Raw genomic sequence first — 14,595 nt, 5'->3', positions numbered from 1 at the left:
GCAACCATAATGTACCCGTTCGTTCATGTTCTTGGTCTCATGATGCGCCACGCTCTGCTTCAACGCTTAGTCTTTGGAGCCACGCTTTCGTCGAGCGGATCTCCGTATCGCACTAGGTGCATGTTAGCCCATGCTTTTGGCCCACAACAGCATGCCACCCACGCTTAATCATGTATCCCTTGTCGACAATGTTGTCCAGCGCCCTGTTCTCCTCCTCTCTTGCCCTCGTGTTCATCCACTCGAAGCCTGGCTGGTCCTCCTGCTTGCTCCACTGGTAGCCCGTCTCGGCGTCGTGGTGGGTTCCGCTCGCGCCCACGGTGCTGGTTGCCGACGACTGCATGGCACCGCCGGACAATGGCCGCTTGCCGTTGGAGTTGACACCCAGCATCTCGCGCGTCTGCGACTGCGAGTTGGGTGGCGAGATGTCGTTTACGCCGGCAAGATGGGCGTTGTGGGGCGTGACGGGCTCGTTTGGCAGCGCCTCGTCAGGGAACATTTCGTCGTCTGAGCCATTGCGGGGGGACGAGTGCATGGTGGAGTCGCCATCGCGGTCTGCCGGGGGCGTTAGCTGGATGCGCTGCCGCTCGAGAGCCATGGCGGGCAATGCTGGTGGCGCCCGACTTACCAGACATGTTTTCGAGCGTTGTACGAGTGCAACAAGCCAAGGCCGGCGGCGGTGAGAGTGTGGACGACTCGGGGTGGATGCAGGTGAGAGGCAGCAGTGAACGACATACACGCATCCAGGCGGCGGGACGTGGTGGCTAGCTCCCGCTGCAGACCGGGGTGCCGGGTGGAGCCTTCGCAATATTGGCGGGCAGCGACATCATAACCGTGGACCCGACATCTCTCTGTCCCCAGTCGGCTTCCCTGCACCGCGCGGCTCTCTTGCTTCTCCTCGCCACTGCAGCCAGACCAACCGCAGCGCCCAAAATGCCCCCGAAGAACGCTCTCGCCGATGCTTGGGACGACGACTGGGAATCGCTCGCCGATGTACATGTGCCCCTCTTTCTTGCAGCCATTCGCTCACACCTTGTAGAAGGACGAAGAGAAGCCAGCCGAAGAGCAGCCGAAGCCAAAACTGACCAAGGCCCAACTGAGAGCCCAGCACGCTGAGTTCAACAAGCAGCTCTGGCAGGCCGCGTACGTCCGTCGTCTTGTGTCGCCGAGCCCACAGCTAACCACTGTCTCGACCAGCGAAAACCCCGAGCCGCAATGGTACCCCCAAGCCCACCCTGCGCCCGTCGCCGCAACCTTCAAGCCCAAAGTCACCATGCTCGCGCGCAAGCCCTCGCCCCAGGTTCTGTCCCGCACCATGGCCGGCATGAGCCTCGAGGATGACGACAGCGAAGAGGAGCGCAAGAAGAAAGCCGAGGCTGATTTCGAAGAACGCAAGGCACGCGCGCAGAGGGAACGCGCAGAAAAGGAGCGCAAATACGCCGAAGCTCGTGAGCGCATCTTTGGCTCGCCCGCTGCTTCGGCTGCAGAAGACTCGCGCAGCAACTCGCCGAACAAGCCTACAAGAGGAAAGGGTCGAGGCCGTGGTGGGAGGGACAGCCAGCCGAGGTCAAGCAACGAGCAGTCCCCCGCGCGAGCAGCAGCGCCCGCACGCCAGCTCTTCGATCCCAACTACACCCCCAAGCCTGGCTCGGCACACATGCAGAAGAAGGAGTCTGGCATCAGTCGCCCATCGACACCCAGCACACAGGAGAAGCCGCTCCGTCAACCTCAAGGGCCTGCTCGCGGCAGTGGGCGGGGCTTTGCGCCCAGAGGACGTCACGGGGGTGCCCAGCCAGGCCCCTCAACATGAGCTCGAGGGTTGTAACTGAGCAGAAAAGTCTTTCTTGACGTCCCCCGGGGCGCTTGTGCTTTTTGACGTTTTGTTCCCATATGATGAAGCTGGGCTTGTAAGACGCCGCCCACACCCACGTCTCTCTCTTGATGCAGTCCAACAATGGCTGCCGGACCCCTTGGATACAGCACCATTTCCTTGCGATGTACCTCAACAGAAGGACACCCCTTAGGCCATCTTTCGGAAACGACGGCACCTCAAGTGCAACTAGGAGGGTATTGTGGATAACAGAGTTCTTACGCCTTTTCCAGGTCCGCCCAACCCTTCTCGTGCCTGGTCTCCGCATCTAGCAGCAAACAACTACACAGAGGAAGAGTCCTCATCGGCCCAGCTGTGCACCAAGGCAGCACAATTCTCGCAAGATACTGTCGGGCAATTGTTCTCGTCGAGTCTCACCTCCATACCGTCAGTTACCTTGTTCTCCACAATTTTGAGTCTGATGGAAGAAAATTACCTTGTTGGGATTCCGGCAGAAAATCCATTCGCACAAAGAAGCCTTGAGGAACAAGGACCGGCGCCTCGCAGGGACAACCATGCTAAACAACTAAACAACAGAACCGCAAGAGAAATGACATGCAAAATCCAGGTACGGGAAATCAGGAGAGAGAGAGACAAATTCCGAGTAAAATTCCAAAAGTTGAATTAGAAGTTGGAAAAGTTGAATGTTTACAGAGCCTGTTGAGGAGACGCGAGCTGCCGCACTTGGTCCATGTAGAGTGTCCTAGACTTTTGTGGATTTTCAAATGTGAAAAGAGCGCATTACTGTAGATTTAGACACCGGATGTTAGTTGCAATTGATTAGAATTGTTCAACCTCACGTCTGATCCAAACAATAATGGAAGCACATATTTTGTTCACTAACTGGAATACGGTGTGAGTGTTCTGTTTGTTTGGATCAGCAATATGGAACCACGGAAGCTTCTAGACTCACAAAGGAAGGAAAGGGTTCTCTCACCGATAATCATTTTGACGGGAGCTTGTGGCTTGTTTGTGCAGCTAGAACCGTACTTCTTCTACAACCCCCACAATCTCGTACCTACGCCCCAGCCTACAGAATGGCACCATGGCTTTCGTCCACATACACGCCCTATATGGGTCCTTCGTTCAAAGGACCATTAGATCTAAAGCCACTCGACACAGTAACACCAGAAGACAGTTTTATCAACGAGGAAGTCAGGATGTGGTATCGGAACGAAAGGGCAAGGATGCAACGCGACCCAGAAAGAGGCTTCGCGGATATGATTTACATACCAGCAGGCGTCCGTACCCGAGGTATGCCTCGTTTTTGGGCCCCATGGATTCGTTGGATGGAGCAAGACAATTCCAAAATCGTGCAGCTTGTCTCAGAAGAAAACGGCGAAGAGACGGATGATGAAGAAGGCTCAACCATCAGGATTCAGTGTGATGCCGCCTGGCTACGTGAGATACATCTTAGTGTACAAGAACTTCACTGGCTTTCCACTCCGGGGCAACTTGTGACTGGAAGTGTCTTGTTCACGGTGCTCACACTCATTGTGAAAGGCCTGGCGGATATTCGCATCATGGACCCGCTATTGTTCAATACAAGGCAGAACAATACCTTTCCTTCCCGTCGGAGACTCACGCATTTCATCAACCACACCGACGCAGAGTCATTCAAGGTATGTAACACATTAGCATGGTAACTCAAGTCTTTCTAAGAATCCAAAAAAGTCGTTGCGATACGTATTCATCCCATTCCATGATCCGGCTGCTAAGCACTGGTCACTGATTGTGTTGGAGCCGAAGCGTTTGCAATACTCCATTTACAACAGCGGGACACCGAACGAAGAAAGCTATATGAAACAATTGAATACTTGGATAGCCAAAACCATCTCTGAAGAATACCTAGGTGAAAAGCAGCCATCGAAGTGGAAAATGCGAAAGACCAATAGTGTCACTCAAGATGAGACGGCCTGTGGGCTGTACGTGTGCGCACATGCTCAAGTAATCAGTGAATTTCCAACACCTCCTGAAGATATGTGGGCGACCATACCTACAGGTCATAATGCTGGGCTGGTTCTTCGGCGTTACTTTCTGGGAATGATATTCAGGCATGGGCAGAGGTGTGGACCTTGGGCTGGAGAAAAGGCATGCATGAAATAATATGAATATTGCTGATAGCTGGATTCTCGTATATGGAGCTAAGGAGTTTTATTTTGCATTATCGCTAGAAATCTGATGCTTCCGACTTTGGAGAACCTCTACCTTTGAATCTGACCCTTCGAGCAAACGCGCGCTAACTCCAGCATTCACGTAGACAAAGGTGAGAGCGACGCCCCACTCTAGAAAATCTCAAGCGAAATATTCCTCTAATGAATAGCTTGTCACTTACCCTTACCGACGCTTACTCACAATTCCCATTACTTACTTTGAACATACGAAAGACTGCTTAAGCACCACTACGACAATGAAACGGCTGCCTCAGAACGCGCTCGAAAGCGGCAAAGGCAAGGCTCCCAAGTATGACCCGACCGAAGCACAAGAAGACACCCAAAAGAACGACCAGAGATGTCAAACCGAATACGAAAGTGAGAGGGCGACATGGACTCATAGTCAAGATAATAGCGCTGCAGTATTGGGGGCGACAAGTTCCAGGCCCGTGATGGTCGAAGATTTCTCATCTATTCCATCACAGGTGTTGGTCGCACCGGATTCTATACACAGCCTGGAGAAGGTATGCAAACAACGATCTCGGCCTGATCTTGCGGAGTTTGTTTCACAGATCAAGCACAAGGACATCAGGGACAGGAGAAAGGGCGTAATAGCACTCGAGGATCCAGACGACATCACGACGTACCAAAGAGGCATGGATGAGTTCTGTTCTGCCTTGAACAAAATGGAGCTGGGCGATCCAGAGAAAGTCGTTCGCATGTTCAGTGTCGATGAAAAGACCAAGATGAGAGTGGAGAAGGCCCGAGACAAGCTTTTGAAGAAGTCAGAAAAAGGTACAGTAAATGCCACTTCAACATAGGAATTTGTAGTAACCCGTGGTAGGACAAGCAGAGGGCGAGGATGACTTTTTTTCGCGATTTCAAAAATTGGAAATCGAAAAAAAACCTGTGACATGCTCACTAATGACGTACTCCCAAGAACTTCAAAGAGAGCATCTGACCGACACGGGAGACTTCAGTGACATTATAACAGCAATGAACGATGACCAAAAAGCGGTGTGGCTGGAAGGTATCAGAAGGAAGGTATCTCCAGAAGTTCGGCACTTGGTCACCGAAAAGCTACTTTTCGACCTGTACCAAAGAAAAATCAAGGCCAGCATGGAGGAAGCTGAAGCAGCTTCAACTATGACAGGGGAAATCAAGGAAGAATCTAAGGAGATCGAGATGATGAGTGGAGAGGCGGGAGATAAAAAGGATGCGGGAGATGAGAAAGATGTGGGAGGTGGGGAAGAGGCAGAGGACGACTCGGACGACTATGATATGGATGCGGCAGACTGGGAGTATTATTCATCAGTCGTATATGCATCATCAGACGATGAGCCTCCCAAAACTGACGTGGACAAGGACATCGAATTCGAGAGGTGGATGGAACGTAGGTACGGTACCCAGATCTAGATGATGCTGGAGACGATCCCTTGTGTCGCACCACTCTGGTCCATGTGTAGTCATGCCAAAAATGCAACCTGCTTGATCAATATTTCCCATGCTTTTTGTTCACTATACTTGGAACTTCAGTCTCCGCAAAATTCAGATCAATGGACAGATCAAATTCTCACAAAATGTTGCTTCCCGATGCAATCAAGGCTACTATCAATACTTTAGCTACGGAAAATCTCTATCTGTGAATCCGATAGGTGGTAGGAGCCTATCATTTGTTCATTGATCGATTCTATTTAATGTTTTGTTACTATTCGAGCCGTAGCTCGTGTAGGTTCAAAAGTTGAGATGCCTATTCAAAGGGAAATATCCTTGAAGTTATCCGCGTCTGCTGTCATTTGTTAAGACATGTATTAAATCTATAATAATACTTATCACTCTTTGCATCAAAAAAATATTCATGATAAAAATGTTACATTTGAATAGCTCTAGAGACAAGGACTGTGGGTTACGTCCCCGGAGAAGTGCAAAAAAAAATCCAAAAAAGATGATGTTGACAAGAGTGGGATTCGACTGAATGCCATTAGTGAACTGCCTAGAAGGATGCAGGCAGAATAACTTACACCCACGCCCGTGAAGACTGCGGAGGATGTTTAGAACGAACCTAAACGCAGCGCCTTAGACCACTCGGCCATCTTGCCTAATTAATTAATGGTGATGGTAATAATAGAATCATTGTATTAATATATTGTCGAAAAGAACTGTGTGTGTGGAGACCCTGTCGCTAGCTCTGTACCGGTCTCGCAACGCTGCCGCGCCTTGCGCGACGGGTTGGAATCCTCATTTACGTTCGGGCTAGGAGCGCTATCACGAGCTTGGGATTAGGTGCCTACGTTAGCCGCTCCATGTGACCACTGGACTTTGTTGTGTTATTAAAATCTAGATATCGATTTGGTGGTCGGTAAGCGCGGGGCTGCCGAATGCCCCTCCAATTTTCTACTTAATCATGGACACAGCTGGTGGAGGGGCACACATCACATTCGCTGTACAGTTGTTGAGGGATTTACACAATCTCCCCGACTGCAGTGCGAAGATAGTGTCTGGATCTCCATAAAAAAACCTTTGTGCTAGAGAACTTACCCTTCCAGTTCAGCTATTGCCGGTCCCTTCTTCCTTTTTCCAAGAGCGTGTTCAAAGTAACTGGACCACCTGACCGCATGCACGAATATGCCCTTTCAACCAGACAATCTCTTGCTCTCTGTACGTCAACTTTCACACAACCAGGCGATACCAGATCCATTCCTGGATATGCTAAAGCCTAATTCCTAATACCATGGCGAAGAAGTAAAGGGCGTGTTTGAAACCCCACCATCAATTCTTGCACCGACTACTTGGTGTCTTCTTCCACGATTCACATCGCGACTCTGGCCCCATGAATGACTAATGCATTGCAGCTCCAGACGTCTCTACGCAATGTCCGAGCAACTTTCGGAGAGAAAAGCATCCAGTACCGCGAGATCAAGCATATGGTCGACGAATACATGGCCAAACTGGCTATGGAAGGGCTGTCGATATCTTCGAGCGAACAACAACACCTTGACGAGCATATGCAAACAGATTGAGGGGCAACAGGAAATGGTTTAAGCTAGATGAGGATGGTCAAATTGGATAGAGACATTACGACATCTGGGCATCGTGTCTCTAGTCAGAAGAGCAAGGGAAGCCACCAACTCGGGTATGCAAATTGGTAGAAAAAGAAAGAAGAGTTAGTGAATATTGGCAATATCATATGCAACAGGGATCACTTCAAATTAATGGACCGATGGAAAAAGACTGAGATGCGTTGTGCATATTGCAGAGTCTGTTGGAGACGAATAGTAGTTCAAATACAAGAATGATTCCAAATATGCCTCCTGTGTATTCGATATTTTCCATTAGTGCTCAGATTTTTCATTCGTAAGAGCACCTAGACCCAATCCATGACTTGGATCGGTAGGCACCGGATGCCTTCCGTCTTTGTCTAAAAGCTCGTAGGTCGTAGGGTCCATCCTGATCCGGTTATCTCGCAATTTCTTGCCAGCGCGCCTACGTAAGGCCTCCTTTGGTGACTCATGAGTGTAAACAGAAGTTCCAAGCGGAAGCTTGTTTTGGCTCCTCAAGTAATCGTTGCGTAGCTGCTCTTCATGCGCGTGTGTCAAGCCATGTGTGCCCATGCTTACTTCCAGGCTCCCATTTTCTGACCACTTATTGTAGAGTGAGACTAGATACCCAAATCGGCTTTGGTTACCTTTCAAAACTGCGTTGTGTATCTCGTGAAGAAGATTTAAGATTATGTAAAGTGCACCTTCAGGTCGTCCATCCGCATATATACTGACTAGGTTGTTGTAATGCGTCGTCATGAAGTCACGGTCGAGGTTACCATTCTTTAGAGGCGGTATAGTCTCCGGAATCTGGCTCACCACTGGGGGAGGCCTATGCTTGACTGTGGAAGGGTATAGCTCTTGCATACATTTGACATAACTCGTGGTCCATATGGGCTCTAATCGCCGGAATACTCGTTTGCTCGTGGGGTTAGGTGCATATTGGTAAGACAAGTACCCAAGAAGAAGGGTGCGTCTAGAGTCTGTCGGGGTCTGAAACGGTTCAGAAGCGGCGGCTGGACATAAGGTCATGATATCGTTCCATCTGTCGATGGGGATGATGGTAGACGAATTCCCCAAAAAAAAAACTGTCTTCCGACCCAGATGTTGGGTTTGCTTCTTCAATAGCCCACTTGATCCAGTCATCCTGCGTATGCCATACTCGAAACGTCGGCTCAGCGTGTGTCAGATTCACTGCCTGCCGCATGGTAATCCACAGCCAACGGTCGGTCGAACCACTGGAAATTCGAGTTGCCGCCTCCTCACTAGTATCCATAATGCCTCTGAGTATCGCCATAGATCTGACGATTAACGCGAGGAAGGCGCGCTCGTCGCCCTCGATAACTCTCAAGAAAGGCTGAACTATCCCTAAGACGCTTCCGCGAAGGTCATTGCGCCGCTCTTGGTAGAATTCCATCTCTTGGTTTGAAATATTGCCAAGTTCACCGCGTATCTTGATTTCCTTGACCAGCACAGGCACTCTCCGTAGATCATTACGAACCATGTCAATCTCGGCGAAGCTTGCAGGGGCGGGGTTCATTCGGTGCATGCGCGATAAAGCCTGTTGATGTGAGAATGAGCGAACTGACTTTCCTCTAAGGAAGTGTACGTACCATGCCAACATCGCGACGATATTTGGCTTCACTGACATAATCCAATTCGCGAGCCTTTCCAAAGAAATATATATCCTGAATGCGGACATGCCGATGAACAGAGTCAACAAATGTTATATTGTCTTTTGTGTCCGCTCGCGCGTACACTAAGATGTGGTGTATCTCATTAGGCTTCGCAGGAAGAAAGCCAACCGGAACCGCTGTGACGGCCATCGATCGAAACTCCATCCCATAATACTGCCTATACCAGGTTGGATCTTGATCTATCGGATACTGCTGCACCAGCAAGCTCAGCGATTTCTGGAGATCTCTTGCCATCTCCAGGACTTGCTGCACTGTCTTGCCTTTGAACGTTTTGTTGATGCTCTCCCCGAAAAGATGTGTCGGTATCTGGTTTTTGAAATCGTCTTTACTGATGTCTCCGATAGCCTGAGGTAGCAACTCTCTTAGTTGGATCAAAGTGTACTGTACTTCCGGCTTTCTGCTTGAGGCCATAGTGTCATACAACTTCATGTCCACCTCCAGTCTCATGGCAGCAGCTGTATAGATTAGGAGCTTGCGGTGCTTGCCGACGACTATTGTATTCTTCTTTTCGAGCGCCATGATGTTGTGTGTTGTTTGGATGTAAGAGAGTGGGTTAAATTTTGAGTGTGAGGGAATTATAGGGCGTAGATACAGTGACTAGCAGCCGCGGGAAGTGAGAGCAGACCAGGGAGCCGATACCTACAACTTCACAGGTGAAGTCCTGTTAATCAGCGTTTCACGTAGATTTGCAAAAAAAAACATTCAATTCGCTATGTTGAGACATGCACGAGTGCATTTTTCATGACGACGGATGATATCATCCTAACTTGATTACTCTATTTGCTGCTGCGTTGACTGTACTTCCTCCTCATTCTTGACCTTTCTTATGCGGTAGGCCTCCTGCCACCTCTCTATTGATGCAGGGTTGTGAGTCACTCCACGAGAGACCGTGCGCATTAGAATTCCAAGGTCTTTCTCGTAGCCATTCCAGGATTTGCAGTCTTCTAACGAAATGCTCTCCTCCACCACTTTGTCATCCAAACGATCACGAGCGCTTAATGGAAATGCAGGCCAGGATCGCTCATCGTGAAGTACTTGTTCCATGACGCGTTTGAGCAACGATATATCAGCTGCTGCGGCTTGGACAGTGAAACCTAGTCGACCCACTTTGTCTTCAGATGCAGCAATGTTGTAGATTGGCCAGATTCTTTGCATCAAAAGAGTTATATCCAATGGCAGAGTCTCTGCGGAAAAGAGTCGTTCCATGAACTGAATCCAATCTTCTTGTGTAATGTTGAGCGAGCTGTCGTAATCGGGCTCCTACGTTTCATCATCAGAAATACATCCTTCAAGTGACCTATAACTTTGCCTACCGATGTAAAAGATGCTTCCGGTGCCCAGGGTTTCCAAGTATAATCATTCACTGTGTTTATAACATTCCGTTCGATGCTTGAAGGCTTAATTTGCGGTTCGATCGCTGCTAGCTCATCGTACCATACGCGGAACGTGTGGAGACTGTTTTCTTGGCGATGGACCGTCATTTCGCAATCGTCTTTGTAGCGTGAGATGTCTTGATCCGAAGTATGTGCGTATGTTTTGGCTGGTTTAACGTTCGTCGGGTGCGATTCATCGCTAGCAGCATTCGGTTTGATGCCATGTACTGACTGTGTTGTCGTATTCTCTTCGTCCGTAGGGTAATCATGTCTGTTACTAACAGATTCCATATCCTGAAGATCCATTGTGCAGTTGAGGTGATGAGAAAGAAAAGCTGCTCACTCGCTCAGCTTGTACATATGAACATGGAGACGGCAAGGTGAAGGAGAGTGAAGGAGATAAAATCGAGCAGTGCTAAGCCTAAACGGGCTCAAGGCGCCAGCCTCGCTACTTCCACACTGACTATGACTCTGAATTCTGCCGCCACTGCTACTCACTCTTCCAAACCTTCGTCTTGTTACAGTCTCGATCACTATGGCGAACCGGATTATGTATCGTTCCTACTGGATCCCTGAAATGAACGACACCCCCCCAAACAAACTAGGCAGACTTACAGCATGGCGCGGTCAAGCATTCCCAATTGGTGGTCTCATGAGATGGAGTCTGGATTTACCACCCGAGCGATTGAAGAATGCTATGGAGGGGAAGATGAGGATGTCTGCCGAAAGATATTCTATGGACCAAAGAGATTTTAAAGCCGTAAAGCAGACAATTGATGCAGCAGTCAAATACTTCAAAGACGGAAAATCTCTCAATTTTACGTCAATCAAGGTGGATGAGCTTGACAGTCTTTGGCCGGACGGGGTTACGGCGATGGAGCAGCTGACAGACTTGGTACATTGCGAAGATGACACAAAAGTTCGCCGAAGGTTTTATCAAGCGTTCGGGATTGAAATCTTGGAGAAAGCCCTGAAGCAGAAGGGCAATGGAAATCCCACAGCTAGAGATATTGAGCAACTGTTAGGCACTGACAAGTACAAAGCTTTGAGAGACACCATTTCAAGTGCCGCTACCGCTCGTCGTTTGTTGGTATTCCTTGATACTCTACGGAACAACCAGTACAACATCATTTATCTCTTCCGATCAGCTTCACTGAACTGGTGCTTTGCCGAAGAGACAAAAAAAATCAGCAAAAAGCTCAGCAGATCGTGGCGATATTCGGAGCTTACATGGAAAACATTCAGCACTTTCCATTCGTCCCCGAAAAAACCCCAATGTCTGCACGACTCAAAGAGTTCTTCAAGGTTACAAATTTTCCAGGATCAAAAGATGAATGGTTCACCATCAGTCAAACGCATTGGCACTCTTTCGAAGAGGCTAGGAATTATACGCGTACCATCGGGTTTTCGGAGCACATCGAGAACACGGATGATGAGGAGATACTTCGGATAAATTCCCTATACGGACGCGAACTGCAATACCACAATCTCCTTTGTGTCAAGCACGAAAGCATGGAATTCCTTACAGTTGCTACCGCAATAACACCTGGTACCATCCTCGGTATTATCCCGAATGAACATCGCTACCCACATCCACGGCAGCCAGAAAGACACTGGTTAAGGCTACCAAAAGGTGTATACTGCGAGCCACTTCCTAGTCCGTTCACTCTCCTTTTTCAGAGAGAGGTTTCGGAAAGTTCGCCTGGTAACATTTCTCTTGGATACGATAGGATACGAGACCCTTTTACTGGTGTAGCACCCACATATCGACTATTTGCAGTGGCTACAGAGCCTATCGCCCCACTAGAGCCACTCATTATCTGCTGAACAGTACTTATTCAAAAACGGCTGGGCTGAACATAGATATATAATGATGATTCAACTTGGAGATGATGGAATGAGTCTGCCTAGTCACTAGATATCTTCCATTCGATGTGATTAGCACAGAAAACTGGCATTATCTCATTGATGCTGCGGGGTAGAAAACCGAGTCTTGAAAGTTTTAAGTAACTTTGATGTTCCACAGTTTTTGCCTCATCCATTTCTCACATGCTCTACACCTGATCTGTTTCAAGCTCATCGATGATAAGACTAGGTCATTCCTTTACCGCAACCTTCCTGAAGTAAAGCATCACAATATCTCGATCCTGTGTGATTTAATTAGCAGTAGGCAATTTCCTGCGCATCAATAGTCGGCCTACCTTGATGTCTTCATCGGTCAGATTGATCTTTTTTAAAGAGTCGTTATACTCGGTCCAACATCGCATCTTAGATGGCGTGTTTTCCTCTTTGATGTACGTAACCCAATGACCAGAATCTGTCCCCTCTCCTATGTGTACTACCACACCGTATACCTCACATGTAGGCGTATTCTCTATATCTGAGAGAATAGGTTGCGGCCACTCGAACCTGCCTTTGGGAATAACTACACGTCCACGTATCTTCTTCGTAGCGAATTTCGTATCCGTTGTACCTTTGGTTTCCTTTGATTTCTGGCCCTTCTTCCTATTTGACTGACTATCCGTTGTGTCCTTGGATTCTTCTGATTTCCTCGTATTGTCCTTGGTTGGTTCTCCGTCACCACTTGAAGAAGCTTGCTTAGGCTTGAAGACCTGATTTGTCACTTTAATACGCTGAACAATGACTGAAAATATTTCAGGCATGTTCTCCATCAATGTCTGGGTGTCCATATTTTGGCCACAGCATATTTTGCTAGACACGTTACAAGGTAAGAGATCCTTTACCGGATAGCGTTTGGTGGAATGAATTTTATCGGGAAATAACAGGCGTAGGGTGTGAGTATGAAAATGATTGCCCCGATTGACTTTGCCACACTTCTGGCATACGTCACAATCGTATGTGTTGATTAACGTGAAAAGTTGTTCTAATCGTGGCCAGCAGAATTGCACTAAAAATACGAATGGATTTTCACACTGCTGTTGCGAGGCTCCACTGAATTCTCTAGCCTGAAGTGTTCTCGTGTATTCATCTGTGTCATCATCACCAGTTTGTCCGAGTGGTTTCTTGCTCCAAACCCGAATTTGAGCTATGAATCGTCGAAGTTTCTCGCAAGATGTACCGTCGCCTGTATACATAGCTTGAACCAATCTGGATAGGATCGTGGGTGAAGCGCTCATTTCCGTTTTCGAGATGACTTCATCGATACCACGGGTGGCGGCAATGATCTGGATAATGGAATTGAGAAAGCATGTGCTTTCAATGCGATACAGACCGGAGCTCGTTTGCTCATTTGTCGGCAAGGTTGCAAGCTCTGCATCGAATTCGTCGGCTTCGGATGTGGTTTTTTATTCGAAGTCGCTTTTGGGTTCTGCACGGGGTCATGAATCGGGGAATCTCCCCTCTGATGACGGGAAAGTTTTTGCTGTATATCGGGCGCATCGTATCGCAAAGCGTAGTCGAACCGCTTCCAAGATAGCCGCACCAAATCTGATCCTTCTTCCGCACAATGAGAATATAACATCCATGACTGATCCATGTTGAAGTCAGGCGTGCCGTGCTTTGGAAACGGAATATTCTCGGTCTGCTCGCTTTTGGGATCGCAAGCTATTAGGATTCGACAGACACCATACCAGTCTTCATGAGATGCTCCAACTGAAATAATCTTGGCGACGGCGACATCTATCTCATCCTTATCGGTATTCTGGCTCCACTGGTCTTGGATGCGCGTAAATGTCTCTACGGTGCTTTTTGGGAAATGTAAGACTAGCAACGCTTTGCAGTATATGTTGTATAGCAGCCGTGAGTTATTGTTGTCCATGATTAAGAGTGATGTGGAGACGACTTTGGTATGAGTAGGATCCTGTATTGTGAAGTGATGTTGTGGGTGAGAACAGGCGAGTTGGACTGGAGCAGGCGAGTTGGACTGGGTAGCAGGCTTCACTGTTCTTTGAGAATGCTCGATAGTACGCTTGACCGAGCGGCGACAGTCGTGAGTGGTAGAACTAGGGCGGTAGGCTATACTGTATAAATGTTTGGTGGGGTAACTGACATGGAATGAGACTTACTAGGTTGCGTTGAATACACCTTCTCGATCGCAGTGCTTGGCGCGCGACCCGGCTCAGACCACAATACCATATTCCATATCCGTTCACTAGAGGAGTTTATTCTATGAAAAGCAATAATTTAGTTTTTGTATTAAGTTGGGGTATGAATTGATTGGCTCTTATACAGCGCGTTGGGTATCCAGGAATTAGTCTCAGCTGCCCTATCCATTGCTGCATTCACTTCTCCGTATAGAAATCCAGCAGATAGATCATACGCCACGAGCGTTTGCGAGATTTAGCACAGAACACAACCGAGCTCTCTCACTTGCAGAATTCTATACTGAGTTGCTAGCAATAAACCTACACTTCTCTCGTATCGACCGCAATACAAACCACCAGCCACGTCCCTTTTCACGCAGGTTAAAAAAGCTTTGCACAATTTTCTCGTCTAAAACCTCCCCTG

The 14,595-nt window shown here is 48.3% G+C and overlaps 8 protein-coding genes across 8 annotated transcripts; 4 read left to right on the top strand and 4 right to left on the bottom strand.

Moving 5' to 3' along the window:
- Positions 1-59: 59 nt before the first annotated feature.
- On the bottom strand, positions 60-632 carry SETTUDRAFT_157092 (uncharacterized protein; the record flags this gene model as incomplete). The annotated part of the gene is made up of 3 exons (XM_008032330.1): positions 60-112; positions 163-552; positions 626-632. The coding sequence occupies 3 exons, from the start codon at positions 630-632 to the stop codon at positions 60-62; spliced, it is 450 nt and encodes a 149-aa protein (XP_008030521.1).
- Positions 633-930: 298 nt separating this feature from the next.
- On the top strand, positions 931-1,807 carry SETTUDRAFT_97014 (uncharacterized protein; the record flags this gene model as incomplete). The annotated part of the gene is made up of 3 exons (XM_008032329.1): positions 931-990; positions 1,037-1,140; positions 1,195-1,807. The coding sequence occupies 3 exons, from the start codon at positions 931-933 to the stop codon at positions 1,805-1,807; spliced, it is 777 nt and encodes a 258-aa protein (XP_008030520.1).
- Positions 1,808-2,904: 1,097 nt separating this feature from the next.
- On the top strand, positions 2,905-5,436 carry SETTUDRAFT_23506 (uncharacterized protein; the record flags this gene model as incomplete). The annotated part of the gene is made up of 3 exons (XM_008031888.1): positions 2,905-3,489; positions 4,296-4,815; positions 4,865-5,436. 3 exons carry the CDS (start codon positions 2,905-2,907, stop codon positions 5,434-5,436), a joined length of 1,677 nt encoding a protein of 558 aa, XP_008030079.1.
- Positions 5,437-6,542: 1,106 nt separating this feature from the next.
- On the top strand, positions 6,543-7,274 carry SETTUDRAFT_142349 (uncharacterized protein). The gene is made up of 2 exons (XM_008032328.1): positions 6,543-6,678; positions 6,873-7,274. The coding sequence occupies exons 1-2, from the start codon at positions 6,646-6,648 to the stop codon at positions 7,038-7,040; spliced, it is 201 nt and encodes a 66-aa protein (XP_008030519.1). The 5' UTR covers positions 6,543-6,645; the 3' UTR covers positions 7,041-7,274.
- A 78-nt stretch (positions 7,275-7,352) lies between these two features.
- SETTUDRAFT_34989 (uncharacterized protein) lies at positions 7,353-9,274 on the bottom strand (the record flags this gene model as incomplete). Its single annotated transcript, XM_008031945.1, has 3 exons — positions 7,353-8,103; positions 8,159-8,619; positions 8,672-9,274. The coding sequence occupies 3 exons, from the start codon at positions 9,272-9,274 to the stop codon at positions 7,353-7,355; spliced, it is 1,815 nt and encodes a 604-aa protein (XP_008030136.1).
- A 252-nt stretch (positions 9,275-9,526) lies between these two features.
- Positions 9,527-10,434, bottom strand: SETTUDRAFT_23503 (uncharacterized protein; the record flags this gene model as incomplete). Its single annotated transcript, XM_008031887.1, has 2 exons — positions 9,527-10,015; positions 10,069-10,434. 2 exons carry the CDS (start codon positions 10,432-10,434, stop codon positions 9,527-9,529), a joined length of 855 nt encoding a protein of 284 aa, XP_008030078.1.
- A 229-nt stretch (positions 10,435-10,663) lies between these two features.
- Positions 10,664-11,955, top strand: SETTUDRAFT_34987 (uncharacterized protein; the record flags this gene model as incomplete). Its single annotated transcript, XM_008031944.1, has 2 exons — positions 10,664-11,210; positions 11,249-11,955. The coding sequence occupies 2 exons, from the start codon at positions 10,664-10,666 to the stop codon at positions 11,953-11,955; spliced, it is 1,254 nt and encodes a 417-aa protein (XP_008030135.1).
- A 269-nt stretch (positions 11,956-12,224) lies between these two features.
- On the bottom strand, positions 12,225-12,818 carry SETTUDRAFT_23501 (uncharacterized protein; the record flags this gene model as incomplete). Its single annotated transcript, XM_008031886.1, has 2 exons — positions 12,225-12,275; positions 12,330-12,818. The coding sequence occupies 2 exons, from the start codon at positions 12,816-12,818 to the stop codon at positions 12,225-12,227; spliced, it is 540 nt and encodes a 179-aa protein (XP_008030077.1).
- Positions 12,819-14,595: the final 1,777 nt, after the last annotated feature.

Source organism: Exserohilum turcica (assembly GCF_000359705.1).
Source record: "Exserohilum turcica Et28A unplaced genomic scaffold SETTUscaffold_7, whole genome shotgun sequence".
Lineage (NCBI taxonomy): Eukaryota > Fungi > Ascomycota > Dothideomycetes > Pleosporales > Pleosporaceae > Exserohilum > Exserohilum turcicum.
The sequence above is the reverse complement of the archived record's forward strand: the minus strand, read 5'-3'. Positions and strand labels throughout refer to the sequence as shown.

Excerpts from the sequence above, each read along its gene's own strand:
- SETTUDRAFT_142349 (XM_008032328.1), top strand. The coding sequence starts at position 6,646 with ATGCCCTTTCAACCAGACAATCTCTTGCTCTCT. Across the intron at positions 6,679-6,872 it reads CAGACAATCTCTTGCTCTCT|CTCCAGACGTCTCTACGCAA; the intron begins GTACGTCAACTT and ends AATGCATTGCAG.